General features: G+C 53.7%; 1 protein-coding gene across 1 annotated transcript in view; it reads right to left on the bottom strand.

Moving 5' to 3' along the window:
* The window catches only part of LOC119111577 (paired box protein Pax-1), a 37,362-nt gene extending 13,055 nt beyond the window's left edge, over positions 1 to 24,307 (bottom strand). Inside the window, exon 1 of the mRNA XM_037235390.1 lies at positions 24,130 to 24,307. Coding sequence (XP_037091285.1) covers positions 24,130 to 24,211 — 82 coding nt within the window. The 5' untranslated portion in view covers positions 24,212 to 24,307. The remainder of the gene's footprint in view (positions 1 to 24,129) is intronic.
* Between the last annotated feature and the right edge of the window lie 304 nt (positions 24,308 to 24,611).

Consider the following 24,611-nt stretch of genomic DNA (forward strand, 5'->3'; position numbering starts at 1 on the left):
ATGTTCTAATGCGTTAAAACACTTCACATAATCCATTGAATCCCTGCGAGAGCTCCACGGTCCACCATTCGCATGGCATCCTGGATTCGTTGTGTATTTCGCTAAACTGTCTTCCAATATCCCAACTCCCTTTTTCCATTTCGCCAAGAAATCTCCTGGGTTCGGTCATTGTTTTGCTCAAAGCTCTTCTGCTTGATATCACTGATCTGCTTCTGGTTTCCCATACATCTTCCAGAGTTCAGGGTCGTTTTAAAAATTTGGCAGATTATCATCTGGGATATCGGATTCATTCGGTCATATCGCAGAAGATCATCTCAAATCAGCATAATTCTTAGGATTCACACTATGAATTTTGGTCCTCCCCTTCTATTTCACAGCTCCACGGAATTCTCGAAGAACGCGTCAGCAAGCCCAAAGGCTCAATAACCGAAAGTCTCCGAGCAAGCAACCCTCACGGCGTTGGCTGTCGCGAGATGTTCTCCTCATGGTTGCTGGGCGGATGGTACGGAGTCTTTCTCTTAGGAGACTCGTGACATTTAGGGAAAGGCATGACCCCTCACTCTTTTGTTACACCTCTCGAGGCCTTTTGCTGTCACGGGTGTTTTTCTTCAGTTCATGTAGCCTCCGAAAATGCTACAAAGCATCTAGGAAAGTATGCAGGAATCTGCACTGGAGGGACGCATTCAAAACGTTCGCTGAAACCCCACTTAGCACACCGCAGGCGTACGAAACTTCTTCCTTGGCGTAAATCAACATAACATGTTTTCGATCTGTTCAGTTTACGTGTGTACCCCTAATTCTTAAGTCAACATTTATCCACGCATGCATTTAATAGGCGCAATAGATTTGATAAGAGGAGGGGCAGGTTATCCGGAGGTCATTACATGAATACCCCTCTGAATGAGTCCCTTGCTGGTCGCCATTCACCCCGCTTGCAGCCCAACAGGAGAGGGTTTCAGCCCAACAGGAGCCCAACAGGAGAGGAGGGCTCTTCACAGACTAGCGACAACCCAAGTGGTCTATGGAGGCAGACCCTCCTGTTCACAGATCTGCTGCACTTTACAGAGCAGCAGGGCCACTTCGCTGTAGGAATATCGTCACGCGCTTGTGATGTCCTAGGGTCGAGGAACCACGGGCAAGGAAGACAAGGAACCTTCGGGTGTCGGGGCCCTGTCGCTTATCTTGGAGGGAGCCAGATGAGCTGAGGGGAGCAGATCCAGCGCCTGAGGGGAGCAGATCCAGCACTTGAGGGGAGCAGATCCAGCACCGACTATCGTCCATTGTCCGCATATCCCTGTACACGTCTCTTACGCTGTCAAGCATGTTTGTACTTGACTCTGAGTGGAACAAGAGCCGTGCTTGGAATCAACCAGATGTGCTAAGGTGGCATCGATGGATTCATTTGATTCTTCGAAAGCCTGTACAGGTGTAGTCAGAATTGTGCTAGAAAAGGGCATGGGCTGGAATGAGTGATTGGTCGACCAAGACAGAAGAGCAGATAATAACAGATGCATTATTCATGCAGCCAATGAAGCGTGATTTATATATATATATATATATATATATATATATATATATATATATATGTGTGTGTGTGTGTGTGTGTGTGTGTGTGTGTGTTTGTGTATATATGCATGTTTATATGTATATATTCTTATTCTTATCAAATATTCGACTATTGTATATGCAAAGCTGGGTCCAAGTGCAGTCAACCAGGCCACGTTCCCTCAAGATGGCCCAAGATTGGCAGCTAGTGACACATTTCTGGACATTAAGAAGGTGCAAACAGTTTTTACTGAAGGAATACTGTTTTAGAATACTCATCCAGGTAGAAGACATCCAAGTCAGATTAGTTTTTGAAAACTAAGACAACTTTTTTGGATTTGCCCACCACCCACCCTGGGTTATCTCTCTCTCGCAATGCCGTTTTCTCGGGCGGTTGGCAAGAAAGAGTGATGGACATTTTGTCCATTTGGTCTACCTTTTATCTGCCTTTGTTTCGCACGATATGCGGGTGTGATAGCACGGCCATTTTCGACCTGTTTGGACGCAGACAAAATAGGCTCGAAACAAATTACTTTTTAAGTGATGCTAACGCTATTTATGAAAATGAGAGCGCGACGCGCGTCATCACGCACCCTGTTATGGAGTGCCAGTAACTGCAGAGGTCAAATCTACTCTCAGAGGTCATAGCACGAGCAATGCTTAAATCCACCGCCCCGCCCCGCCCCCCCCCCCCCCCCGCGTGGGAGACAAAGGCGCTAGTTATTCCCCCATTACATCCCCGTTAGCGGTGCTAGCTCACCTTCTAAATCTGTTATTAAGGGAGTGAACTTGTAATGCAGAATCGCTTGATTCACGTTCTCCATCCCCTGTCCCTTTTCTTTCCTGCACTCTTCATTGCTGGCAAGAGCCTGGTCGATTCGAAGTTCTCTCTGTTCCTTATTTCTGCTCCGGCAAATAAATTATTCTCACACCTCGAGAACATTCGGACATTGTCCCAATTCACAGGGCAATGATGTCAGCTGACGGTTGTGGACGGCAGTGGGGTTGATTTGATTGTGGACGACAGTGGGTTGGTTTGATTGCGGACTGCAGTGGGTTTTTTTATCGTGGACGGCAGTGGGGTTGTTTGATTGTGACGACAGTGGATTCGTTTGATCGTGGACGACAGTGGGGTTGTTTGATTGTGGACGACAGTGGGTTAGTTTGAGCTATTCTCCTCGTGCTGCGCTGTAGGCGTCATGCTGAATATCAATATTACTCAATATATATATATATATATATATATATATATATATATATATATATATATGTACCATCTCTCATTGCATTATATCTTGTAGTATATCATTGTATTACATCTTGATATTAAGCGACGCCCGGGCGAGACGCCGCGCTGCGGGACGATAGGGGATGGGGATCTCATTTTGTGGGCCTGGGCATTGGAAAGTCCTGTTTTGGCAGCATTCTCCGCTCGTGACCTTCAACGTCCGCCTCGCAGATATGAAAGCCCCTGAGCTTTTACTCTGCAATCGACCTTTAGCTTCCTAACTTCCTAACTTCCTAACTTCATCATCCCCCCCCCCCGCCGCCAATTCAGAGCTATGACATGTCCGTTCTTGTTTGATTGAACGCCATTCGTGCACGCTACATTTGTTACGCTATGACGTAGCGGCCGATCAATATAATCATGCTGAATATGAATTTATTATTGAATATCACATTTCCGGGATGCCACCACGCCGTCTCTAAGTGACACCGCCCATAACCAATGCTGCCGTTGCACTGTAGCTATGGCTGATCAGAATATGCATAGGCTGACAAGCACAGGGTGGTAATTCTGATCATCAAAGGAGTAATTTCTCCCCCCCCCCTCCCCGCCAATTCAGAGCTATGACATGTCCGTTCTTGTTTGATTGAACGCCATTCGTGCACGCTACATTTGTTATGCCATAACGTAGGGGAGAATTGCTTGAAATAGAGGAGCATAATGCATGCCGAGTGCGGGAGTGCGCAGATCAGATTGGGGCACACGTCATGTGTTCGGACTGTTAGCAGTATTTCAGGCATTATAATGTTGTTTACTGCTGCACAACTGGGCTATCTTTGCAAGTCAGCGATGGTTCCACTGTCTGGGAGAAAATTTTTCACATTGTGTGATATTCCTGCGACAATGTGGCTTGTCGCCAGGCTGCTTTGGTCTGCCGGTCTGCCGGTCTGCCGGTCTGCCGGTCTGCCGGTCTGCCGGGCTGGCATAGTCTATACATGGTATCGATGATATGTACCGATGAGGCATCATGACAACCAGATGGAACAAGCGGCCGATGTACGACATCAAAGTTATTCCATGTTCCATGTCCCCGTGTTTGCATCAACAGTTGTCTACCGTGTTGCCACTTGATATGCTATTCCTGATTGTCCCGTTTCACCGCAATGTACCCCATTCAAACCCTCCACCCTTCACAATCGCTTCAAAGTGCTGGCGAGGACTTCCGGTACTTTTTTACACTTTAGATTTAAGGTGAAATTGGTCACTGCTTCAACCCATGTTGCATTTCAAGAACATTTGTATCAAAAAACGGTTCACACCACATAGCATCTGAGGTTTACTGTTAGTTTTCTCATGCGTCATTTGTCCATTTCCTTCCGACCAACACAAACGATGGCGCATTACAACCATGCTAGACGTCCCCCCCCCCCTCTCGTGCTGCATCACAGTTTACGTCATCCAAACGTGCTTGTGGAAAAACGTGTCGATTAAACGTCAGCCTCTCATGTTTGGTGAAAAACGTTTCGATTTATCGTCAGCCTTTCACGTCTGGGAAAAAACGTGTCGATTAAACGTCAGCCTCTCCACCATAGGTCGAGTCACTTGATGGCCAACATGGTGCGTATTCCATGAGCGTGGTCACATCTGGGACATCTGCGTAGCTACGGGGAGTGTCCCATCTTTGGGGCGTATCTAAAAAACACGCACTAGTGAAACCTGAAGACTAGTTTCGTCTAATTATAACACTGAGTAGTGCCACAGCAGCAATGGGAAGACATAACAAGGTTGTCAATTTTAATGTGCTCTGATCCAAATTACGCTGTCAACGCTTTGCAACAGCACCACACTTCTTCCCTGCAATCGTAACAACCGTCAGCATGACAACGACCGTGCGCACCTCTACTGGCGCGAATAAAAGAACGTTTGTCATTGGCCCAGCGGGCAAGGGCCTGTTACCGAGGAGCTCATTGGTTGAGGCTTGAACCAGTGCGTCACCTGGATCATGTAATACTTTCATTCCAAAAGCCAAGTGCGCCTCGAAAAGAGCGTCTATGGTTGGTGTCATAGGAAGAAATAAAGTCCATAGTAAAGCGTTTTGTTGAATTTGCGGGATAATTGCTTCATGCTTGCATATTTTTTTGGTTAAGCAGAAGGCTTCAAGCTTTCGTAGCTTTTATTACACAAATATTTTGACACATTTCTGTGCTTTAAGCAATGCAGATTACGCACGGTAGAAAAACAAGGAAACAAGTGAAACAAACAAGTGAAATACATTTCTTTCACAGAGTTAAGCAGGGAGTGAAATGACCTTTCTCCCGCGGGTTCGGCTACTTCAAATATAAATTCTGAACTATTCGGAAGAACTTCGAGAAAACGGGCATCACTGATCAAATCGTTCGCCACTGATGTCACAATAAGTGAAAAGTGCAAAAGGTGGGAAGCTCGAAAGTGAAACAGACCGCGAGTCGTATGGCTCGCTGGTGCAAGCTTTATGCCGCGGCGGTGCACAACTCAGGGTGAATTGATCAAAAGTACGTTGCAGTCAAGTATCATTGCCATATGAGCGATATATTGGTTCCGGTCTTCGTCCCAGCGTCGCTAGTCTGACGCACGTGACGCTGCCTATACACTGGCAGGAATAACAACGCCTGGAGCGCGACTGACGGGAGCGAAGCCCCCTGCCCCCCCCCCCCCCCCCCCCCTGGCACGGAACGCGCCATCACAGGCGCAAGCGGGTCCTCCCGGCCGGCCGCGAACACCACGGCGTCAGGCGCCACACAGCACGGCGTCAGGCGCTACACAGCACGGCGGCAGGCGCCACACAGCACCGCGTCAGGCGCCACGCAGCACCGCGTCAGCCACATCCCACACAGCGCCGGCCGAGCCCGACGGCGGCTGGGTGCTGACGGGCTAGGCATCCCGGATCGATCACAGGTACGGCGGCACAGTCTGCGCGCAGCCGGCAGGCGGCAGCCGTTATCAGGTGCTGGGATAGGAGGACACCAGGGATGAAATAATATGCCGAGAAGGAAGGGCACCCATACCGTGGATGGTAGGTTGACAAATACCGTCGCCTTCATGGGTGCAAGGGCTTTACTCGCAGCTGATGAACACGTTGCCTGCTGTTAATGTTTTTTTTTATGTTTTAACTGTCTATCTGGTTGAGAGCGCATGCCGGAGGCGTAGGAACCTAGAAACGGTCGGGGGCGTGGAGCAGCTCTGGATTTTTTGTCATGCGCCGTCATTTTTACCGCTAAATGTAAAGTTGAGAGTGCAGTTATGTTTCGTTATATAGTTACGGCTGTGCAAGTTTAGGGGCAGCACAGTTTTCGGTCCTGGTTCCCATTTCCTTGGCATATGGCGGTGCAGGGATGATGAAGCGAGAGACAGAAATAGACGGGTAAAGAGAGAGAGGAAGAGAGGGAGGCGGAGAGTGGGAGAGAGAGGGAGACAGAGGAAAAGAGAGAGGGGGGAGAGAGAGGGAGAGAGAGGGGAAAGAGAAAGGGAAAGAAAGAAAGAGAGAGAGAGCGAGAGAGAGAAAGCCAGAGCGCGAAAATGGAGAAGGAAAATGAAAAAGAGGGTGAGGAGAAGGAGGGGGTGGCGGGAAAATAGAAGCAGCGGGCGAGAAAAAGATAGGGGAGAGTGAGGTAGAGATGGAGAGAGAGAGAGAGAGAGAGAGAGAGAGAGAGAGAGAGAGAGAGAGAGAGAGAGAGAAAGAAAGAAAGAAAGAAAGAAAGAGAGAGATGAGACAGTGCAAGGCACAGAGAGGAAAGGAGAATAGAGAAAATGGAGAGAAAGGATGCAAACAAGGAGAGGGGGAGGGAAAGAGAGGGGAGGGAGATGACCAGACAGAGAAAGAGAGAGGGATTAAGGAAGAGGGAGAGAGCAAGAGCAGGGGGAGCGAGAGAGCAAGAGGCAAGGAGAAGAGAGAGGAGGGGATCGATCGGCATGACGCTATTGGCAGGGGTAGCGGGCGTCGGCACCCTTCCCCTCTCTCGTGACGCGGACGCTCGGAAGACAGCTTGACTGACGGCGGCACAGCGGCTCAAGCAGATACAAAAACAACCGGCGCTCGTAACACGGGTGGCGCCCCTGCCTTCCCAGGATCACACACGATGTCCAGCCTGGCACTGAACTCCGCGCGGCTCCGGTTCCTTTCTCAGGGCTGCTCGCGCCATTTCCGGTGCGTTTCACGCTTTCTCATGGCACAAACTTGACTTGGGCGGCACCGGTGTCTGGCACGGTGCCAAGAGAAGATCATGGGCATCATTTCGCCAGACGGGTTTGGATGTGTTGGGTGTTTCTTTAGTGCAAGGAAAGGTTCGGCGCCAATAACTTTCTGTGTACACTGTATTGCAACGAGCGGGCATGACGAAGGCTGTCGTGTTTTATTTGTAGTTTTGTTTTCGTTGACCCTTCAAATCACGATAAAGTGGTGCATGATTCTGAGACTTAAAACACTTTGGACGGCTTCACCTCCGTACATCTTGCTTCCCCTACGTTAGCGTAATGTGTCTTCTTGCTAAATGCCATAACATAACGACCCTCCCCCCCATCCACCACCCCTTTTTTGCGCGTGCTGTGACCGACATCGACAACGGACGGGCGTGAGCGTGTGCCGTGGATCGTCACGAAGGCCAAACCGTTCGCATATGCAAACTGCACGGCAAGTCTGTGAAGCTGCCTGTGCTGGGCACCTGGCTTAAGAAATGCGCACAGGCATACAGCCAGGCAGACAGACAGACACATGTACGCTCGGAAACTAATCAATCGGTACACGGAGGGACGAACTTTCTCATTGAGGCCAATAAGGCTAGGAAATGAGAAAGACAAGACATGCAGAATCATATTTCCTCGCAGCAAGAGCATCACAGCTATTGAGCCCCCGGACGCCAATTCCCACCATCGTAAATACGTCAGCTGCTGTGCCCGTAGAATAGCCCAGCGCGTGCAGCCACACTCCCCAGTTTGCTCCCCCTCCCAGAGCACCTGCACACTCAGACATTCCGTGAAGTGAGGCCTGAAGGTGGCATGCCTCCGAAACGAGCCAGGAAAGTGCGCTGAAATCCGAAATATTTAACCCCAACAGCGCTTGCGCAACGTACGTATGCCCAAACTCCATTACGGCCTAGCTGCGGTCTATGACGGATGGAATTCATTGCCGTTAGAACACACTTAGAACAGGAAACAAGCCCCATGCGTTCGTCTTGTTTGGGGTAAAAACCGACGCATATAAATGGTCACAGATGCGGATGGGCTGCGCTGTCGGACGCGCGGAACAAGTGGGTGGACCGCGCCACACACCACCACCCATGACCCGCTGCACCCCTGGCGCCGGCCCTGGCCCCAGCCTGCCTCCTCTGCAGCGGCTCTGCTGCGCTGGTACGGCAGGTGGAGGGCACCGGCGCCAGGTTGGCGTCCTCTCCACGCTCACCGCCCCGGTGAGAGGGCCGCCCATGTCGGGCCGCGGAGGGAGCACAGCACCGGGGAGTACGGCCACGTCACCGCTCCCGCTGCGGGGAGCCGCCGGGAGCCACCGGTAGCCGTCGGGAGCCGCTGGGAGTGGCGGGAGCCGCCAGGCCGCCGGGAAACACCGGGAGACTCCTGAAGTCGCTGGGAACCGCCGGGAGACGCTGGGAGACCCTCGGATTCGCCGGGAGCCGCTGGAGACACCGGGAGCCTCCTGAATCCGCTGGGAGCCGCTGGGTGACGCTGGGAGCCTTTTGGATTTGCCGGGAGTCGCTGGAGACGTCGGGAGCCGGTGGAAACCGACGGAACGCGGCCGGCGCGGCCGGGCGCGGCTGCAGCCATCCGCGGCGGCCGTGCTCGCGCCGTTCCCGACGTGCCGCGCGTGCCGCGCCCGGCTCGGGTCGGCCGGCCGGCAACCCGAGTCACCCCCGGCAGGTGCCGATCTCCGAGAATAACGTGCCGCCGCCGTCGCGCGCGGTCCGGCCGGCAGGAGAGACGCGGTGAGCCCGGCTGCCTACCGGGTCGGCCACGGACGGGCGGAGGCGGCCGAGCAACCGCGCGTCTTCGAACTCGAGTGGAGACGGGCTGAGCCGGAGAGACAGGAGTTGATCGAAGATGGGACGACAGAGTGGGCCAGACCAGGACGGACCTGACCTGACCGGACCTGGACGCCCCTGATCCCGCCTGGCCGGGTCTGCCAGGGCCTGATCGGACCTCTCCACCACCGCCCGGCTCGCCGTGAGTCTCGGCGCCTGTCGCCGGCCGGACCGGAGCCGCGGCCAGGCTGCGGCGGCGCCCCGTCGGCCGACGTCTGATCGTGCCGCCGTCGCCGCAGCCCGCCGCCGCCGCAGCCGCCGGAAGACGACCATTATGCTGACAGATGGCTGGCCGCGCCGTTTTTCCGGCGCACAATGCTGACAGCGGCCGGCGTCAGCGAGCCGCCGCCGCCGCTGAGCCGCGCGCGTGGGCGGGGCCCGGCGAGAGGGACGGAGCCGAACGCGCTCGGTCACGATTGGAGGATGGCCTGCGGACAGTGCCGGGTTTTGGGCCACGGTGACACGGCGATCGAGAGTGACACCTGGCCGGTTTTTGTGATAAGCTGTGCCATCGGCGGGGCAGCCAGCGGACTGGAGGGACAGAGTCGACAGCTGCCCCCAAATTTAGAAGCAATGGCATTAACCTAAGGCACTGCATGAGAAAATGACTTAAAAACTAACTTTACCCAGAGGCAAGGGTTGGCGATTACATTAGGTGTGAAGCTTCTGCACAAGACATTCTGACCAATGCAGTTGACGAGACTGTTGACTTAATCCGTGGTGCGAGCTATTATTGGCTCGCCTTCTTTTTAAATACCGTCTGTTTCATTTGTTTCATGACCGCAGGTAATCAACCTGATAACAACGCATGCGTTTCCATCAGGGACAAACTCATAACATTGGCACGAGGAAAGGGACCAAAGCAGAGGGAGGAAGGAACCGCCGCGCTTCATCGCCGCTCCCGCGTTCGTACTCGACCCCTCAGCTGGCGGACGCCTGCGGTCGCGGCTCCGCGCTCTCTCGAGTCCCGATCCGCGTCGTACGCCGCCTCCGCGCGTAAAAAGTGTGATATGAATAGCGGCGCTTCAGCGGCGGGTGTGGCGCGCGCGCCGACATGGCCGCCGCCGCGTCATCCAGCCGAGCGCTGGGCGCTAATTATCCGTGGCCTATATCACCGAACCAGGCGGCGCTATCCGCCGCTATCGCCGCCTGACACTAATTGGATCAGCCCGGGTCGCGCCGTAATCGTCGGCAGACGCCGCGCCATGTTTCGCGCGCGCGCGCCGCGGCCGGCGTCGCTGGCGCCGCCCGCGCGCAACCGCTGCAAAGTCAAAAGCCGGAGCGGGGAGCGCCCAGCCGGAATGTGGCGCGGCTGCGGCTGCGGCGGCGCGCCCCGTAAATTTGCCGCCGCCGCGGGGCCGCGCGTCTCAGTGTAAGTGCGGCCTGAATTAGCCGGCCGGTCGGCGGGGTTAGAGGTGGCGGTCGACACGTGCCCCCAGGCACCGGGAGCGCCCCCCCCCCCCCCCCACAGCAAGGAGGGAGGAGGGAGGGCAGCAGAACGCCGCGTCCGCCACAACTCCGCTGTCAAAATATTTTCACAGCCGTCTTTAGGGGTGTAGCTTTAACAAATAGCGGCGGGTTGGGCTAGAGAGGCCGTCAACAAATAGAGCCGGCTGATTTGCAAACACCTGGCGGAAGGACAACACGACCTAGTGCCGAGAGGTGCGCGCGGTCCATCCTGGGGCGAGCGGGTCGAGCGGCCAGCTCGCCTCCGGCGACCGAGCGGGCGGGGGAGAGGGAGGGGGAGGGGCAGAGTCGCTGTCCTCCCGGTGGCGGCGGCGGCGGCGCACGGCTCTGTTTGGAAGGCGGCCAGCGTGACGCCGCCTCAGCACGTGCGGTGCTTTGTCATTTGACAAAGGGTCATGCCGCCGCCAACGACATCAGCCAGGCCGCCACACACGGAGTGTTGTGTGGATAAATCACGCTGACAATAAAACAGAAGCTCGTATTTTGCTGTTGTATGCTCACGGCTCGGCGCGCTCCGAGTCGTGCCGGCTCCGCACGGGGGACCGGAGGCATCGCTCGGAGGCTCGCGGTCCGCGCAGGGAAACAGAGAGTTGCTCGCGGTCTGGGCGGGGGAGGCAAAGGGTCGCTCGCGGTCTGGGCGGGGGAGGCAGAGGGTCGCTCGCGGTCTGGGCGGGGGAGGCAGAGGGTCGCTCGCGGTCTGGGCGGGGGAGGCAGAGCGTCGCTCGCGGTCTGGGCGGGGGAGGCAGAGCTCGCTTTGGAGTGTGGGTGGAGGAGGCAGAGGGTCGCTCACGGTCTGGGTGGGGGGGGGGGGGGCGGGGAGCAGAGGGTCGCTCGCGGTCTGGGTGGGGGGGGGGGGGGAGGTAGAGGGTCGCTCGGGAGTCTCGCCTTGAAGGCATGGAAAGAAGAAGCCTCCATTTCTTGGATGGTAGACACGTGTTATTTTTAAGCGAAGTGGTACCCGCTTGACAGATTAAATGTAAAACATGCAAAAATCGCGTGGAGATTACAGAAATGAAATCATTTGTGCTATATATTTTCATCCATGCTGAAATGTTATCTCGTCTCCCCGCTAATCCACCTGGTGAATGTACATTTACCAAACAGTTAGCCGCTCAAAATAACCATTAATTTATGTCCTAGTTAATCTATCTGAGTAGCCAAGTGAGTGCTCTTTCACCATCATGCGACACTGTCAGCGCATGCTATACCATTTTGTTCTCTGACCAGACCCAGTCTGTGTCTGCCGCCGTGGAGGCGAGACCGCCAGCTCGACATCACTGGGAGAGGGGACGCGACATCAGCAGGGCCCCGTCTACGCGGGCCACCCCACCGTCGATGAGACGGCGGCTGTCTGCCCCCCCCCCCCCCCTGCCGCTCCTCCGCCGCAGCCGGCGCCGGCCGCTGTAATGAGTTTCTCAGCGGGCTGGGCGGCGCGGCGGTGTCGGTTTCACAGGGCGCCGCCCGATCCACAAGTAATAACCGCCGGCCGGATTGCAGGGCGACGGCCAGACGGAGGGCGAGAGAGAGGGAGAGCGGGGAGGGAGAGAGAGAGAGGGAGGGAGAGAGGGAGAGAGACAGAGGGAGGTAGAGAGAGAGAGGGAGAGTGGGAGAGAGCGAGGGAGAGAGAGAGGGAGAGAGAGGGAGAGTGGGAGAGAGGCAGAGGGAGAGAGAGAGAGGGAGAGGGCGAGGGAGAGAAACAGGGAGAGAGAGAGAGAGGGAGAGAGAGGGAGAGTGGGAGAGAGAGAGAGAAAGAGAGAAAGAGCAGTCAGCAGCCAACCAGGTTGAGGGCGAGAGAGAGGGAGTTTCTCTCTCTCTCTCTCTCTCTCTCTCTCTCTCTCTCTCTCTCTCTCTCTCTCTCTCTCTCTCTCTCTCTCTCTCTCTTTGTCTCCCCTGTTTGGCCAAACCCCTTGCCCTGTGAAAAGGAGATGCCCACTTCCCTCCAACTCCCCTCACCCCTCTCTGGCGCCAAGAAGAAGTGAAGCACCCCAGTGACTGAAATAATTGGCTGGCTTCTGTTACATTTTCCACCCATTCTCCTAACATTTGCCCGAATTCCTGCTAGCATGAATCTCACGGAGTGTCTCCGTCTGTACGGGCACTGCAATTTGGTCGAAGAAGACGGCAGTTAGGAAAGCCGTTCATGCAAGAGACGAGAAATCGACATTTATATCCTCTTGTACCACTTGCGTGATACAGTGCTGAGAAGCGTGCAATGCTCATCGTGTGGCGAGTTAAAACAGAAATGCCGCCTCTTGTGGCCACAGAAGGCGGCGCTTGCTACCTACCACGGAAGTGCGACCAGAACACTTAAGCTCTGCGACAGCGAGCGTGGTAGGATGCGTCACATGGTCCCTGCCCGGTCCAGCCCGTCCGATCCAACCTGCCCGGTCCAGCCTGTCCGATCCAACATGTCCGGTCCAGCCTGTCCGACCCAGCCTGCCCGGTCCAGCCTGCCCGGTCCAGCCTGTCCGGTTCAGCTCACCAATTCTAGCCCACCCGGTCCAGCCTGTCCGACCCAGCCTGTCCGGTCCAGCCTGTCCGGTCCAGCCTGTCCGGTCTAACTTCTCAGATTTGGCCTACCCGGTTCAGCCTGCCCGGTCCAGCCTGTCCGGTCCAGCCCACCAAGTCTAGCCCTCCCGGTCCAGCCTGTCCGGTTCAGCCTGTCCGGTCTAACTTCTCCAATTTAGCCTACCCGGTCCAGCCTGTCCAGTCCAGCCTGTCCGGTCCAGCCTGCCCGGTCCAGCCTGTTCGGTCCAGCTTGTCCGGTTCAGCCTGTCCGGTCCAGCCTGTCCGGTTCAGCCTGCCCGGTCCAGCCTGTTCGGTCCAGCTTGTCCGGTTCAGCCTGTCCGTCCGCCTATTTTGGCTGCGGTCGGCACCCTTCCGCCGCGGCGCGGCTGGCATTTGAAATATGCCGGCGCTGTTCAAACAACGCCTCTGGACAAACAGAGCGCAGACGAGGCGGCGGCGAAAATATTGTCATCATCAAGGCTGAACCGAGGCGCCCGCCTCTAAAGCAAATACATCTGTGCCGCACCGGTACTCGATCCGACAGCACCGACAGCATCGACAGCACGCAGCTTCGGCGAGTGCCGGACGTACCGCAGGCCCAGCGGGGCACGCCGCTCTCTGAATGGTCGCAAAATGCGTACGCTCGCGCTCTCGAGCCGATTCCGTTCGTGTTGAACGCCGCAGCGGCTGACTCACGTGCATCAAACACCTTGGCAGACACCCAGGATACCTAAACGCTTGGGTCATGATACTAACGCGGCGTGTTACTCGGGCCAAGTTTCATAGTGTTAGGCCTCCCGAGACGGTGAAAAGCAAAACTTTTGCATTTCCCTGCAATGTTTATCTATTTGGGAATGGATAATTGTCGAGACGTTCGGCCCCATCCCTGCATTGGGTATTGGACCTGTCCTTGGCCCGGTGCGGTCGAGTTTTGAAGGGCTGCGCTCGGTTCTCCGCCACACCCCTATCGTGCCGCCTCTGCAGACTTAGGTGTGACGTCAGCAGGCGACCCCCTCGGAGAGGACTGGCGCCCTGCACCAGCAGACCCGAGCCGAAGTGAGAGGCCCGGCCACGGTAAACGACAGGAAAGGGCTCAAGTTAAAACCTCTGAGCTGGTACATAGTTATGAAACAGGTTTACCGCAATTAACCCGGAAGTTGACAATCAACACAGAGTGGCACAGCAGAGTGCAGACGGGGCAGCTGACCCCCCCCCCCCCCGTCCCCCTGTTGGCAAACAGGGGGACAAGAGTAGGTTTTACCAACCCAAAATTTTGGGGGCCTTTTTCCCAAACTTAAAGCATTGTAGCTACCCGTAGATTAGCAAAATTCAGATAATCGAGGTACCCATAGTTGACATAAAGGGTAATAACTAGGGCTCAGAAGATCCTGTGGTGCATGAAGTAGTCCGTTTTTTAGATCATCAGGCCATCTTTATGAATAAAGCATCCAATGCTCTAGATTAACATGCCCAATTCTATGTCAAGAAGGCCACTTTGCTGGCTTGAGGGACCGTCACGAGCAAGGAGGCCTCTGTTCTGTGTTAGGTCTGCTCTAGGTCTGGGATAAGAGCCACACTTCATATTCAAGAGGCGCAACGTCAGGGGGCATATGACAATTTGATCAGGGGGCATGTCCTCGGTGTATCCCCCCCCCTTTAAATGTGACACTGCCCGGAGGGCCTCTGTGAGGAGGCCCCATTTTGTCCAGGAGATCCGTGACGGAATTCTCCCTCCAACTCAAAATGTGCGGTGCCGTGTCTGGCAAGATGTAGCTGTTACAAAGCATGCATTTAATGGTATCATGTGCACAGGCTTGAGCATTGGTGGTCTCCACAACGCCAAATTGGTGGCCCTTCTCTGCCATCATTTCCAAGCTCATATCCAGCCAGGATTCTCTTGAGAGGGGGGGGGGAGGCGAATGAGCTCGGCGAGAACGCATCACGCCAACAGTTACCTCTTGCCGGGAGCCATTTATAGTGAGAAGGAAAGTGCGGCCCAACGCAGGAGAGTGTGTCTCCTCCAAGATGGCTGCACCCCTGCTCATTGATTTCGTTTGTATTTGGGCACTCCGTAGACAACCCCGAATCGATGATGGTGCGATTAGTGGCGAATTGCGCAAACGAAAACTGTAGTTGTGGAACTAAACCAAACACAAACTAAACTGTAGAAACGTATCGGTACCCTCAATTTTCAGGTAACGCCTAGGAAGATGCGAGCCGAAAACTCTCCAGAACTCAGCTCTCCAGAAAATGTTACGCTGTTTGATGACTTGGTGGAGCTCAACAGCTAATGGTCCACACGTTCATACTGCGCAACTTTAAAACTTGGCAAACTGTAGCTGTCCTTTAAGGCTGGTCATTGACGCCCGGCTGGACGCGGCTGGACGCGGCCGTAAAGACGACGTCCAGGATAGCGCTCGCTCCTCACGAGCAGCAGTCGGCAGGGGCTGCTGCCCTCAAGGGCACGGAGCGACGGAAGTTTGCGGTCCCATACTGACTGGTGCCCTCCATCAGAGGAGCGGGCGTACCCCCCCCCCTCCCTCACCCCTCTTCAAGACGTGCTGTGTGCTCGTCTCTTCAACGAACAATTCGGAAACAGGAGCGGACGCTACTGTTTGCGCGGGTAAACCGCCGTTCCAGTGGGCTACATGCGGTCCGCGCCTTTTCGGTCAACAAGGCCGGTATTTGAGCGGGGACTTGTTTTGGCGCCGGCGAATTAGTGAGCTCTTGTTTCGGAGAATGACAGGGGGGGGGGGGGGCTCATGAATCACACACGAATAGACTGGTACACGCGGAGTCGGCAGCTTCTGAAGGATTCTGAGATTTAGCACCGCGCATGAGGATGTGCTTCATTTTCGAAGGACTTCACTTTTTGCCGAAACGACCTCCAGTCTGCCGGCCCCGGACATAAAACACGAGAACTGAGCAGGCGACAGCGAAATAAGACACCAGCTCAGCGCAGGCAACAGCGCACGTGTTCCCACACATTAACGAAGTTACATAACCACATTGCATTCTTCAATCCCGTGATCTAACGAATGGGTGTAAGCACTGGGCGACTGAGGACATATTCCCTCCAATTTTGGAACTGCATGATTTTGTACCCTTCGATTTTGCAACAGGGATGAACATTTTTTCACGATCTACCCATTCAAAATGCCAGCTTCAGGTCAGGTTTTCCTGTCCAGATTGCATTTCCCCCCCCCCCCCCAACACTGATTTTTCTCCTACAATCTCAGAGGCGTGGCTCCAACCATAATGAAAGGCACGTATCTCCAGATTAAGTTACGGCGTCTCGGCTGCAAATCGTCAAAAACACTCAGTTCCAGTTACTCTGTGGGACGGGCCGTTTTTGCTATCAGGTACAATGCCGCCATCTGTCAGTCCAAGGGTCCTTTGTGTCAGTGGCAGAATTCACAAAGCCTTTTGGAGCAATAAGGTAGGTTTTCGAGAAAAAACACGCACTTTTACGTTGCTTTATCACTTTTGGCAAGCCCTCAGGGACCTCCCATCGGAGGGAATAAAGAAATATCAAGATTGGGAACCATTACTTTCTGCACAGAACACGCATGGCAGGGGAGGGGCAGGAATTCTGGGCTCTACATATTGTGGAAGTTCAACTTGTGGTGATATAATGAGGGAGTTCGTTAGCAAATATGGTCTATTCCTCTCCGCCTTTTCTGAACTTCCCACAACTGTATGGAAAAATTCGTGTTGACAGAATGCTGACTGTTCAACATGTTCGTTGACACCTTTGGTTTGACATGGACACACCCGGACATGGAACATGTAGCTCCACGTCCGGGTGTGTGTTCCGCGGCTCTTGGTTTCTATCAAGGCCACGACAAATTTATTGTTCAGGCCATCCAGCACACCATGAAAATAATGAGAATGACAGTTATGATTTACTTCATGGCTGCTTAATGACACAGAAGCAACGATGGCGCCAAATGAGCCTTGGATTTCAAACACTTTCGTTAGCCCTGGAAGTCCTCTCTCGCTCAGCCGAAATATTCTAATCTGTATCAAAACATAGTTTTCGTTTTCGGCACAACTACCCATTTCCTAGCGACCACTTAGATGGCAGATAGTGTATCCAAGGCGCTTTCGTCTGCAGTTGCTACCACAGTAGATATGTGGGTACTAGCCAGACCAGATGCGGCCTGCGTCAATACTGGCGCGCGCCGGGCTGATCTGAGGCCTTCACCGGCCCCTCCGCGCCAGTGAGCGCCGCTCATGTCGGCCCGCCGGGCGGTCTTGCCCGACTGTTTATCGACGCGTGTTCCAGCGGCGGTCATTAGTGTCGTCGCCCTCGGGTCGGCCGGCGCACCGCCCGACCAAACGCCGGTGGCGGGCGCGGCTCGAACCGCCGCCGTCCGGTCTGCGGACCGACGCGGCGGTCGTCGCAGCGCCAGCGCCACCTGAGACGTCGCGGGGCCGTCCCCCGACGCGGCGGGCGGCGGCGAGGGGAGAGGAGGGGGCTCATTACAAGTGGGTCACTGGTCATCCGCGTGGCCAGCCGAGCCTGATGGATGGCCGCAGGTGCCGGCCGTTCCCACGTCGCCGCCCCGCCCACACCGACGGCCGTAAACAGCGACCCGCCCTGACCGTAACAGGAGAGCGGACAGCTGCCGGCGCCGGCGCCGGCCGGGGGGAGGGGGAGGGGGGAACCCCGACAGTGGGCCGCCGTGTACGCACCCGGACCGGGCGGCATGGGGGTACGGAGCCCGGGACGGTCAGTACAGCACGAGCGGCAAGCGTCTGAAGGGGATCGGACGTCTAACGCTTGAAACCAGTATGTGTCAGCCTTTCCACGGGTGTCACTTTCTAAAATCGGTTGGGGTGGACGTGGGGGGGGGGGGGCTGGGGTACCCAGCCAAAAGGGGTGACCTAACCTTTCCTCAAAACCTGATTTCTCCCCGAATTTTGGCCACTTAAACTTGCGCCCTTGATGTCGAACTAAGAAAGTTTTTTAGATAATATTTTGTTGTTTCAAAATAATTTTCCTGCGGAGGAATGACTTTCCACTCCAACTTGATGTGAGCTGCCCTTTTGTGAACAGCAAGAATGTGGTGTGATTCACAAAAAACATTCTAGTAAATCTCAACAGGGGATCACTGATGACTCTCGCTGTCACTGACCGTGTTACATAACCACCACAGTTATGCAACAAACACACCTATCACTGTTGGGGAAAACATGCGTCAACTTTTATGTGGGCCACAGAGCACTTAAAAAAAACGCATAATGCAGTCCATTGCCCTTTACCTCAATCAATGTGTTATCATCGGAAAAACTTGCCACATATTTGCAGACTGGCTTCACAAATGAAGCAGCTACCATGACAAAAAACATTAGGCACAAACACAAATAAAACAAGATAATATTTGGTACAAAATGAACATGATCCTATAGTGGTGTGTTTAGGTACCTATTACTCGGTACAACAATGGTTAAGATAATCGTTCTGTATTTGTTTGCCCCAGTATTCTCTCCTTGCTCATACGCATTGAGAAGCTCAGAGTAGCATTTAGGGGAAGGGGCCTCAAGGCAGCATTGCGGGCTCAGGCCCCCGAAAGTATATAAAGTGACGTCACTGAGCGTTTCCATACAATGCCATTCAGCCATTTTGAGCTCCAGTGAAGTGCAGGAATGTGGGCGTGTGCGTGGGTAGGGTAAAGGACCGCTACATGAAACAAAATAGCATCTTAGCTTGGAACAATGCGATATGGACCAGAATATTGGAGAAGCAGGGAAACGAGCCTGTGTTTTCCTCATTTCGGATGTTCTCCATACAGGCGAGAACATTTCGCACAGTACACAATGCCAATATTTCACCTCAACAATCCAGTAGCAACTGGTAAGCAGCAAAAGAGCGAACAAGTATTCAATCAGAAGCACCATTCGTTCTCACATGTAGGCCAAAGACCAGCCTTCTCGATCTGATCTTCTTAATATCTGATCTGCTTGCCAGTGCCTATCTCCCGACACAACAGTTTGCGGTTACAGCGTCATCATGACGATGAGAATGCTGAATGATCAGGAGGCCGTGGCCCATCTTATTCACGCTCAGCATATCTTGCATTCTGTCGCGTGTGAACGAATAATTAAGTACGTCCTGGTGCCTAATTAAGTACGTCCTGGTGCCTAATTTCGGACACACCCCAGCCTCTCATTCTGATGAGCGCCTCTTTGAGACTTGGGGTGCCAATGTTGACACCACTTACGGTGACGAGAGAGATGACACGGAGAACAATAGTTCTGACGGCTTTGTCTCCAGCACACTATGGGCTTGGTCTCATGATCTCCGTCATGTATAGGTCGTCTCCGCGTCATCTCCGCGTCATCTCCGCGAGATCGCCCAGATCCTGAACAATCTCTGAGAGGCACAGATCGAGCATGCGCAGTTAAAAGGTATTGCTAGTGCGAAGTGGTGCGAAAAACCTGTTTTGCATGATCAATATTGGGGGAACCGGCGATTCTAGCAAAGTTGGTTGAGGCGGGTCCTCCAGCCCACAGTGACCTCAGCACTGTTCTGCATCTTTTGTCAGAGTTCAGTGCTCGTTCCTATGAACGAACATTGAACATTGAACAACGAACATCGGACAGAACGAAACGGGTGACCCGCCGAGATCCACAACGAAAATGACAGAGCAGGTCGCCTTGCAATCGCGCTCTTCAAAAACGCCGAACACGGGAAAGCATCTTCATGGATTTGCTTACGATAAGTGTTCCCAAGCCGAGTGCAATTACACCCTTTTCGTTTGAATTTAGGGTCAGAGCCTCAGCTTTATCCAAAAGCGGAGACCCACAACGTCGGCTGCTTGGCGATGGATTCAAATAAAACGCCCATAAAGCCGAGGTTTGCAAAGGGAGCCTGAGAACCAGGCCTACAAAGCAAGTTTTGCCCTTCATCGTGTTGGGGTTAGCTTCCATCATGGCCTTATCACGGGTCTAGCCTACCCAGAACACACAAGACCATGCCGACACACACGCAGGCCCATAGATCTCGTTCACCCTCATCTGCCTCAGTGAAATGGGTCTCTGCCAGTGTATGTGAACCTGAGAGGATATGGCACGTGTGTGGAGCACCATGGCGCTAAGAGAAGTGAAAGAAAGTAGGCTCGAGATGACATTTGGCTGGGAAGATGTTCAGCTTGCAGGAAGCTAAGTAGCTTCGTGACCTCTAAGCCCACCAACGCGGTGATCTAATAAGGAAGGAGAGCACTAACGTGTTACGGGCAAAACAAAATTGGGGGAGACAAATACAAGTAGCTTGTGTTACTTAAAAATCTTCCAAAATCTGTGAGCAGGGAGGATTTTGATGCATTTTTACCATATTATTCTTGCCACACAGTTCAAGAACGTAGCTCCGCGAAATAAGTTGAATGGGCTGGACAGAGAGAAATGGCTTAACATCTCTGAAGGTATACAAAACATTGGATTTCTCTTTCATTTTGACACATTTTCTTCAGAAAGTTTGGAGCCGGAGCTCCCCTCCCCCCGGAGACCCCCACTGTAATAGCCTACCATTCTAATTCTTATGTTAATACTTTTTAAGTTTCGAAGACGGCTGCCAACTCCAAAAGCCAAGCTCGAAGGGCTGCCTGACAGCTGTCAGCTGGCCTGCTCGTTTCTGCGACACTGGAAACCCGCCAACTCAGAGCGATGCAGTACAATTATCTAACAGAAAAGCCAAGGCGTCCAATGAGACATCCTGATTTTAACTTGCGGAAAGATCTATGCATTTTGCGAGGCAGAATATACTTGTTCCAGTCGCACGAACAGAGAAATGTGATTTACTGACAATTCCATCTATGTGGTAATTTCAGTTATAAGAACAACACAGATCCCTCCACATTCATCAAAAAACATTTATTTAATTTAAGCATCGGTATACATTAACCACCGGCATTAATATATGTAGGGGCTCAGCGTGACCGACCGCTGTCAGAGGTTATCACGCGAGGTTGTCATGCGTTTTGCTAGTGTACCGTCAGTGAGAGAAGAGTTAAATATCTTGAAAGGGAATATTCTCAGTTTCCACTGACACGATACAAATTAACTGAAATAAAATTTTCTGCATTCGCGGAAAACGATGAAGCATGTCGGCAAGGACATGGGAACCGCGAGAGGAGAGTGAAGAGGAGGCAATTGACGCCAAACTTTGAAATAAATGCAGCACTGGCTCTACAGCGTTGCGTGATCATAAATGTGTTGACCCCTGAAGGCTTCAAGGAACGCTGGATCAAGGATCTGGATCAAGGAAGACTCAAGGATCATAAATGTGTTGACTCCTGAAGGCTTCAAGGAACGCTGGATCAAGGATCTGGATCAAGGAAGACTCAAGGATCATAAATGTGTTGACCCCTGAAGGCTTCAAGGAACGCTCCTGTCTCCTCCCCCCGCGCTTTCAGGGAATTTCATGTCCGTGCACGTCGGTGAAACTGCTGGCTGGCTGACGACTGAACCGGCGTTGTTATCTTTCCGGTGGCTCATTTTTGTGAGCGGCTTGCATGGGGTTTATGGGGTTCGGGGTAGCAGGTTGTATTGCACATAGCTAGCAGTATATCGTCATAGAACAAAGCAAACATGAAGCTTGCTTGTCAGCAAAAAGTTTTGGCTTCATTTTGTTTAGCTTTATTTCGAATAAGACATGAACTGTGGTGACGAACCGCAGCGACGCCACTCCACTGAAGACAGTATTCTGATTTGCACTTTGGAGAATAAAAATCCACAAAACGAAGACCCTTTTCCTTTTTGCATCACGATGCGTTTAATACGCGCCATCCGCGCCATAATAACATCATATCTAAGCAACGACGAAAGTAGCTGGAAATGTGGCATTGCCTAAATTGGCGAGTGAAGCCATTTACGACAAGTTGGCACGCATTTGGCAATGGAGGTGAACATTTCCACTGTAGGCCCTTGATTTTGTATGGGCTGTTCGACAGCAGCAAATGGCAGAGCATTACATTTAGCCATGTTTGTATGAAGTATAAGCAGTGCAGGATTTTCTTATGAAAAACAGTATACCCAGCACATGGCAGTCGATGCCTAGCATCGGCATATATTTTTAGTTCATATTTTGACTGTGATATGCCCACTCGTCTTAGAGTAGTTCGTGCGGAACAGAAAGACATTATTCGTAACGACACGCAATGATTTGTTGTCATTTTCAAGAGGCGCCTCAAAAACTTGTAACAGTAGAGCGGATTCTGAGCTGGTGCGTTCGTGTGGCTCCAAAACTGCATGGCCCCCAAGGTCAGCTGGGAGCGGTTCAGCCCCCAGCCTGGCCCCGAGGCCAGCTGGGGGCGGCTCGGGCCCGCCCCCGCCGGCGCCCTTCCTGGGTGTTCCCTGAGTCTCCCTGTCAGGCCCACGTTCAGGACTGCAGCTGCGGGAGGGGGCGGCTGGCCAGCGGTATCGACGAGCCGCCACCGCCGTCACGCTGGCCCGTCCCAGCGCTCAGCACAGCAGTGTCGGCGAGCCGCCACCGCTGCCGCGCTGGCCCGTCCCAGCGCTCAGCACAGCGGTGTCGGCGAGCCACCACCGCCGTCACGCTGGCCCGTCCCAGCGCACAGCACAGCGCGATGGCGAGGCGCAGAGATCGGGGAAGTGCAAAAATCTAAAGGCTGCCGCAGCCGGGCAGAGTCATTCGCATTCGTTATCCACGAGTGCGGGTTGGCTACATGCGTTCATGGGCCGGAGCGAGCACAACATGGCCAACTCCGGGCTGCACACCGGGCAATCCTGGTCTCAAAGCTGCCAATGTTTTGGCCCGCGTCATATTCAGGACTGGGAGGTCGCGGTGGAGCTGGAGTTGATTAGCTGCAGCCGGAGGAACAGGACGGCTAGGCCGATTAGACTTATTATGCCACGGTCGCCTCCCAACTAGGTAAGAAACGACGCACTGGGCTCGGTTTTAAAGGACATGGCACGCTCAAAGAACGCTCAATAACGTAGCAAGAACCTGAATCAAAAGCTTCGATCAAGCGCGATTGAAATACAGCATTCTGAGTCGAGACGTCTCTCCGTCTCGCCGCCCGTCCCGACATCTGAGATTACCCGCATGCAAGAGGCAGATGACCCAACACTGCGGGGTGTTGCCGTGCTCAGGGCGTTACTGAAGCCAGCGTCAAACAATGCCTTGCCCAGTGGGTCCTGCTTTTGGGCCACGTGCGCTTCTTGTGCTAATCGGTCAGACTGAGACAGCGATCAACGCAAGCTAAAGGGTGGCTCTGAAATCTAGCCTCAGCTGTCCTGTACGCGATCATTCCCATTTCTCGGCGAAGTGCAATTCAACATTGCCGGGGGGTGGAGTAACATACCCCAACGTGTGTGCAGCAAATAAACTTTTGAAGCCAACTGTCGCAATGTATCTAGGCGTCGCCATACATGTCACAAAGCATGCTAAGATGTCACGCGAGTAGAGAACGGGCGGGTCACGGATCACGCTGATCCCGCCCGTCCCCCAAATACAAACGAGAATAAGTAGAACTGAGTTTCATCACCATTCTGATAGAAATGTGCACCTAAAGCGTCACATTTTGGGACCATGATTCCAATTTCAATAGTCTGGGTTTCACGGGAGACAGGAAGAAGTGCAAAGGATTCCCAGGAAACCACAAATGTTCGTTTTGAATGCTGCAAACATGAAAAACGACCGCCTACGTTCACGAACAAAAGTGTACTAGCTCACCTTTACACACATGGGAACGATACATGACAACCGTATTGTGATTCTGAATGCATCATTCTGTTTTAACTATTCACTAACAAACATGCAAAATTGTAAATGGTGAATTAAGTGGACTATTTTCGCAGTTATCCTTGTTGTCTCCTGGGCTTAGCTTGGTACAATACTAGTGCGAGACGTACAATCTCGCCTAGCGGATTTTTCCGTCCTGATTCATCAACAGCTTATTTACATGGGTCACTCACGTAGATGACAGCTGTGGGTTGAAGGCGCTAAGAAATGAACTCCATGACAGCTAACCATATTCCAGACGTTGCAAAGGTCACCTATGCCTTTATGAAACTGCTACCGACGCCTTATAGGCCTGTATTTGGATGTTTGTTATTTTGGCCGTGCCTTCGTTTTCAATGTCTTACAAACAGCCCGTTCGGCCATCTGTCTAGACCCGATTCGCCAATCCTCAGCCCACGACACTTCAAAAGACTCGCACACAGACACAAGAATGCGGGGCCGACGCCGCTGCAACAGCAGCAAAGCCAGAGCCGCGTGCGCTAGACAGCGGCGGGGCCGATCCTGGCTCTGCGGCGGGCCGAAACTCCCGACTCCGCCGCCGCACTCACCCATGCCGGCCAGGGCCGATTCCCCCGCGTAGGAGAAATTCGTCACGAGCTCGTTGGGCGCCTTGTCCTTGAAGGGGGTCATGCCCTGCGGCCCGAGACGCGGTCGTGCCGGTCTCTCACGCTGCGCTGCACGGGGTCACGCGGCGGACGCGTCCCGTCGCCCGCAGTCACGCCGCCGGCTCACACCGCAAATTGGCCGGCCGGCCGGCGGCGCCGGCGCGCGATCAGATGCGGCGAGGCGGCACGCCAATCAGCGGGCGGCGCGCGCGCCGCCCGCCCGCCGATTGGTCGGGCCGCCGCCATGTTTGTTCTGGTCGCGCGGATGATTGGCCAGAGTTATGAGCGTCGGGAGTGGGCGTCTGCGATCGCTGTTTGGCTGATTGAAACGCGTTTGATGTCGCCGCGTCGCCTATTAGCGGCGGAACGGGTTAATGTCGCGCAACAAATAGAGGGGTGACGGCAAATTATTTGTAGCGCAGCTT

The sequence above is a fragment of the Pollicipes pollicipes genome, unplaced genomic scaffold, assembly GCF_011947565.3.
Source record: "Pollicipes pollicipes isolate AB1234 unplaced genomic scaffold, Ppol_2.1 Scaffold_2555;HRSCAF=2994_pilon_pilon_pilon, whole genome shotgun sequence".
In the NCBI taxonomy this organism is placed as follows: domain Eukaryota; kingdom Metazoa; phylum Arthropoda; class Thecostraca; order Pollicipedomorpha; family Pollicipedidae; genus Pollicipes; species Pollicipes pollicipes.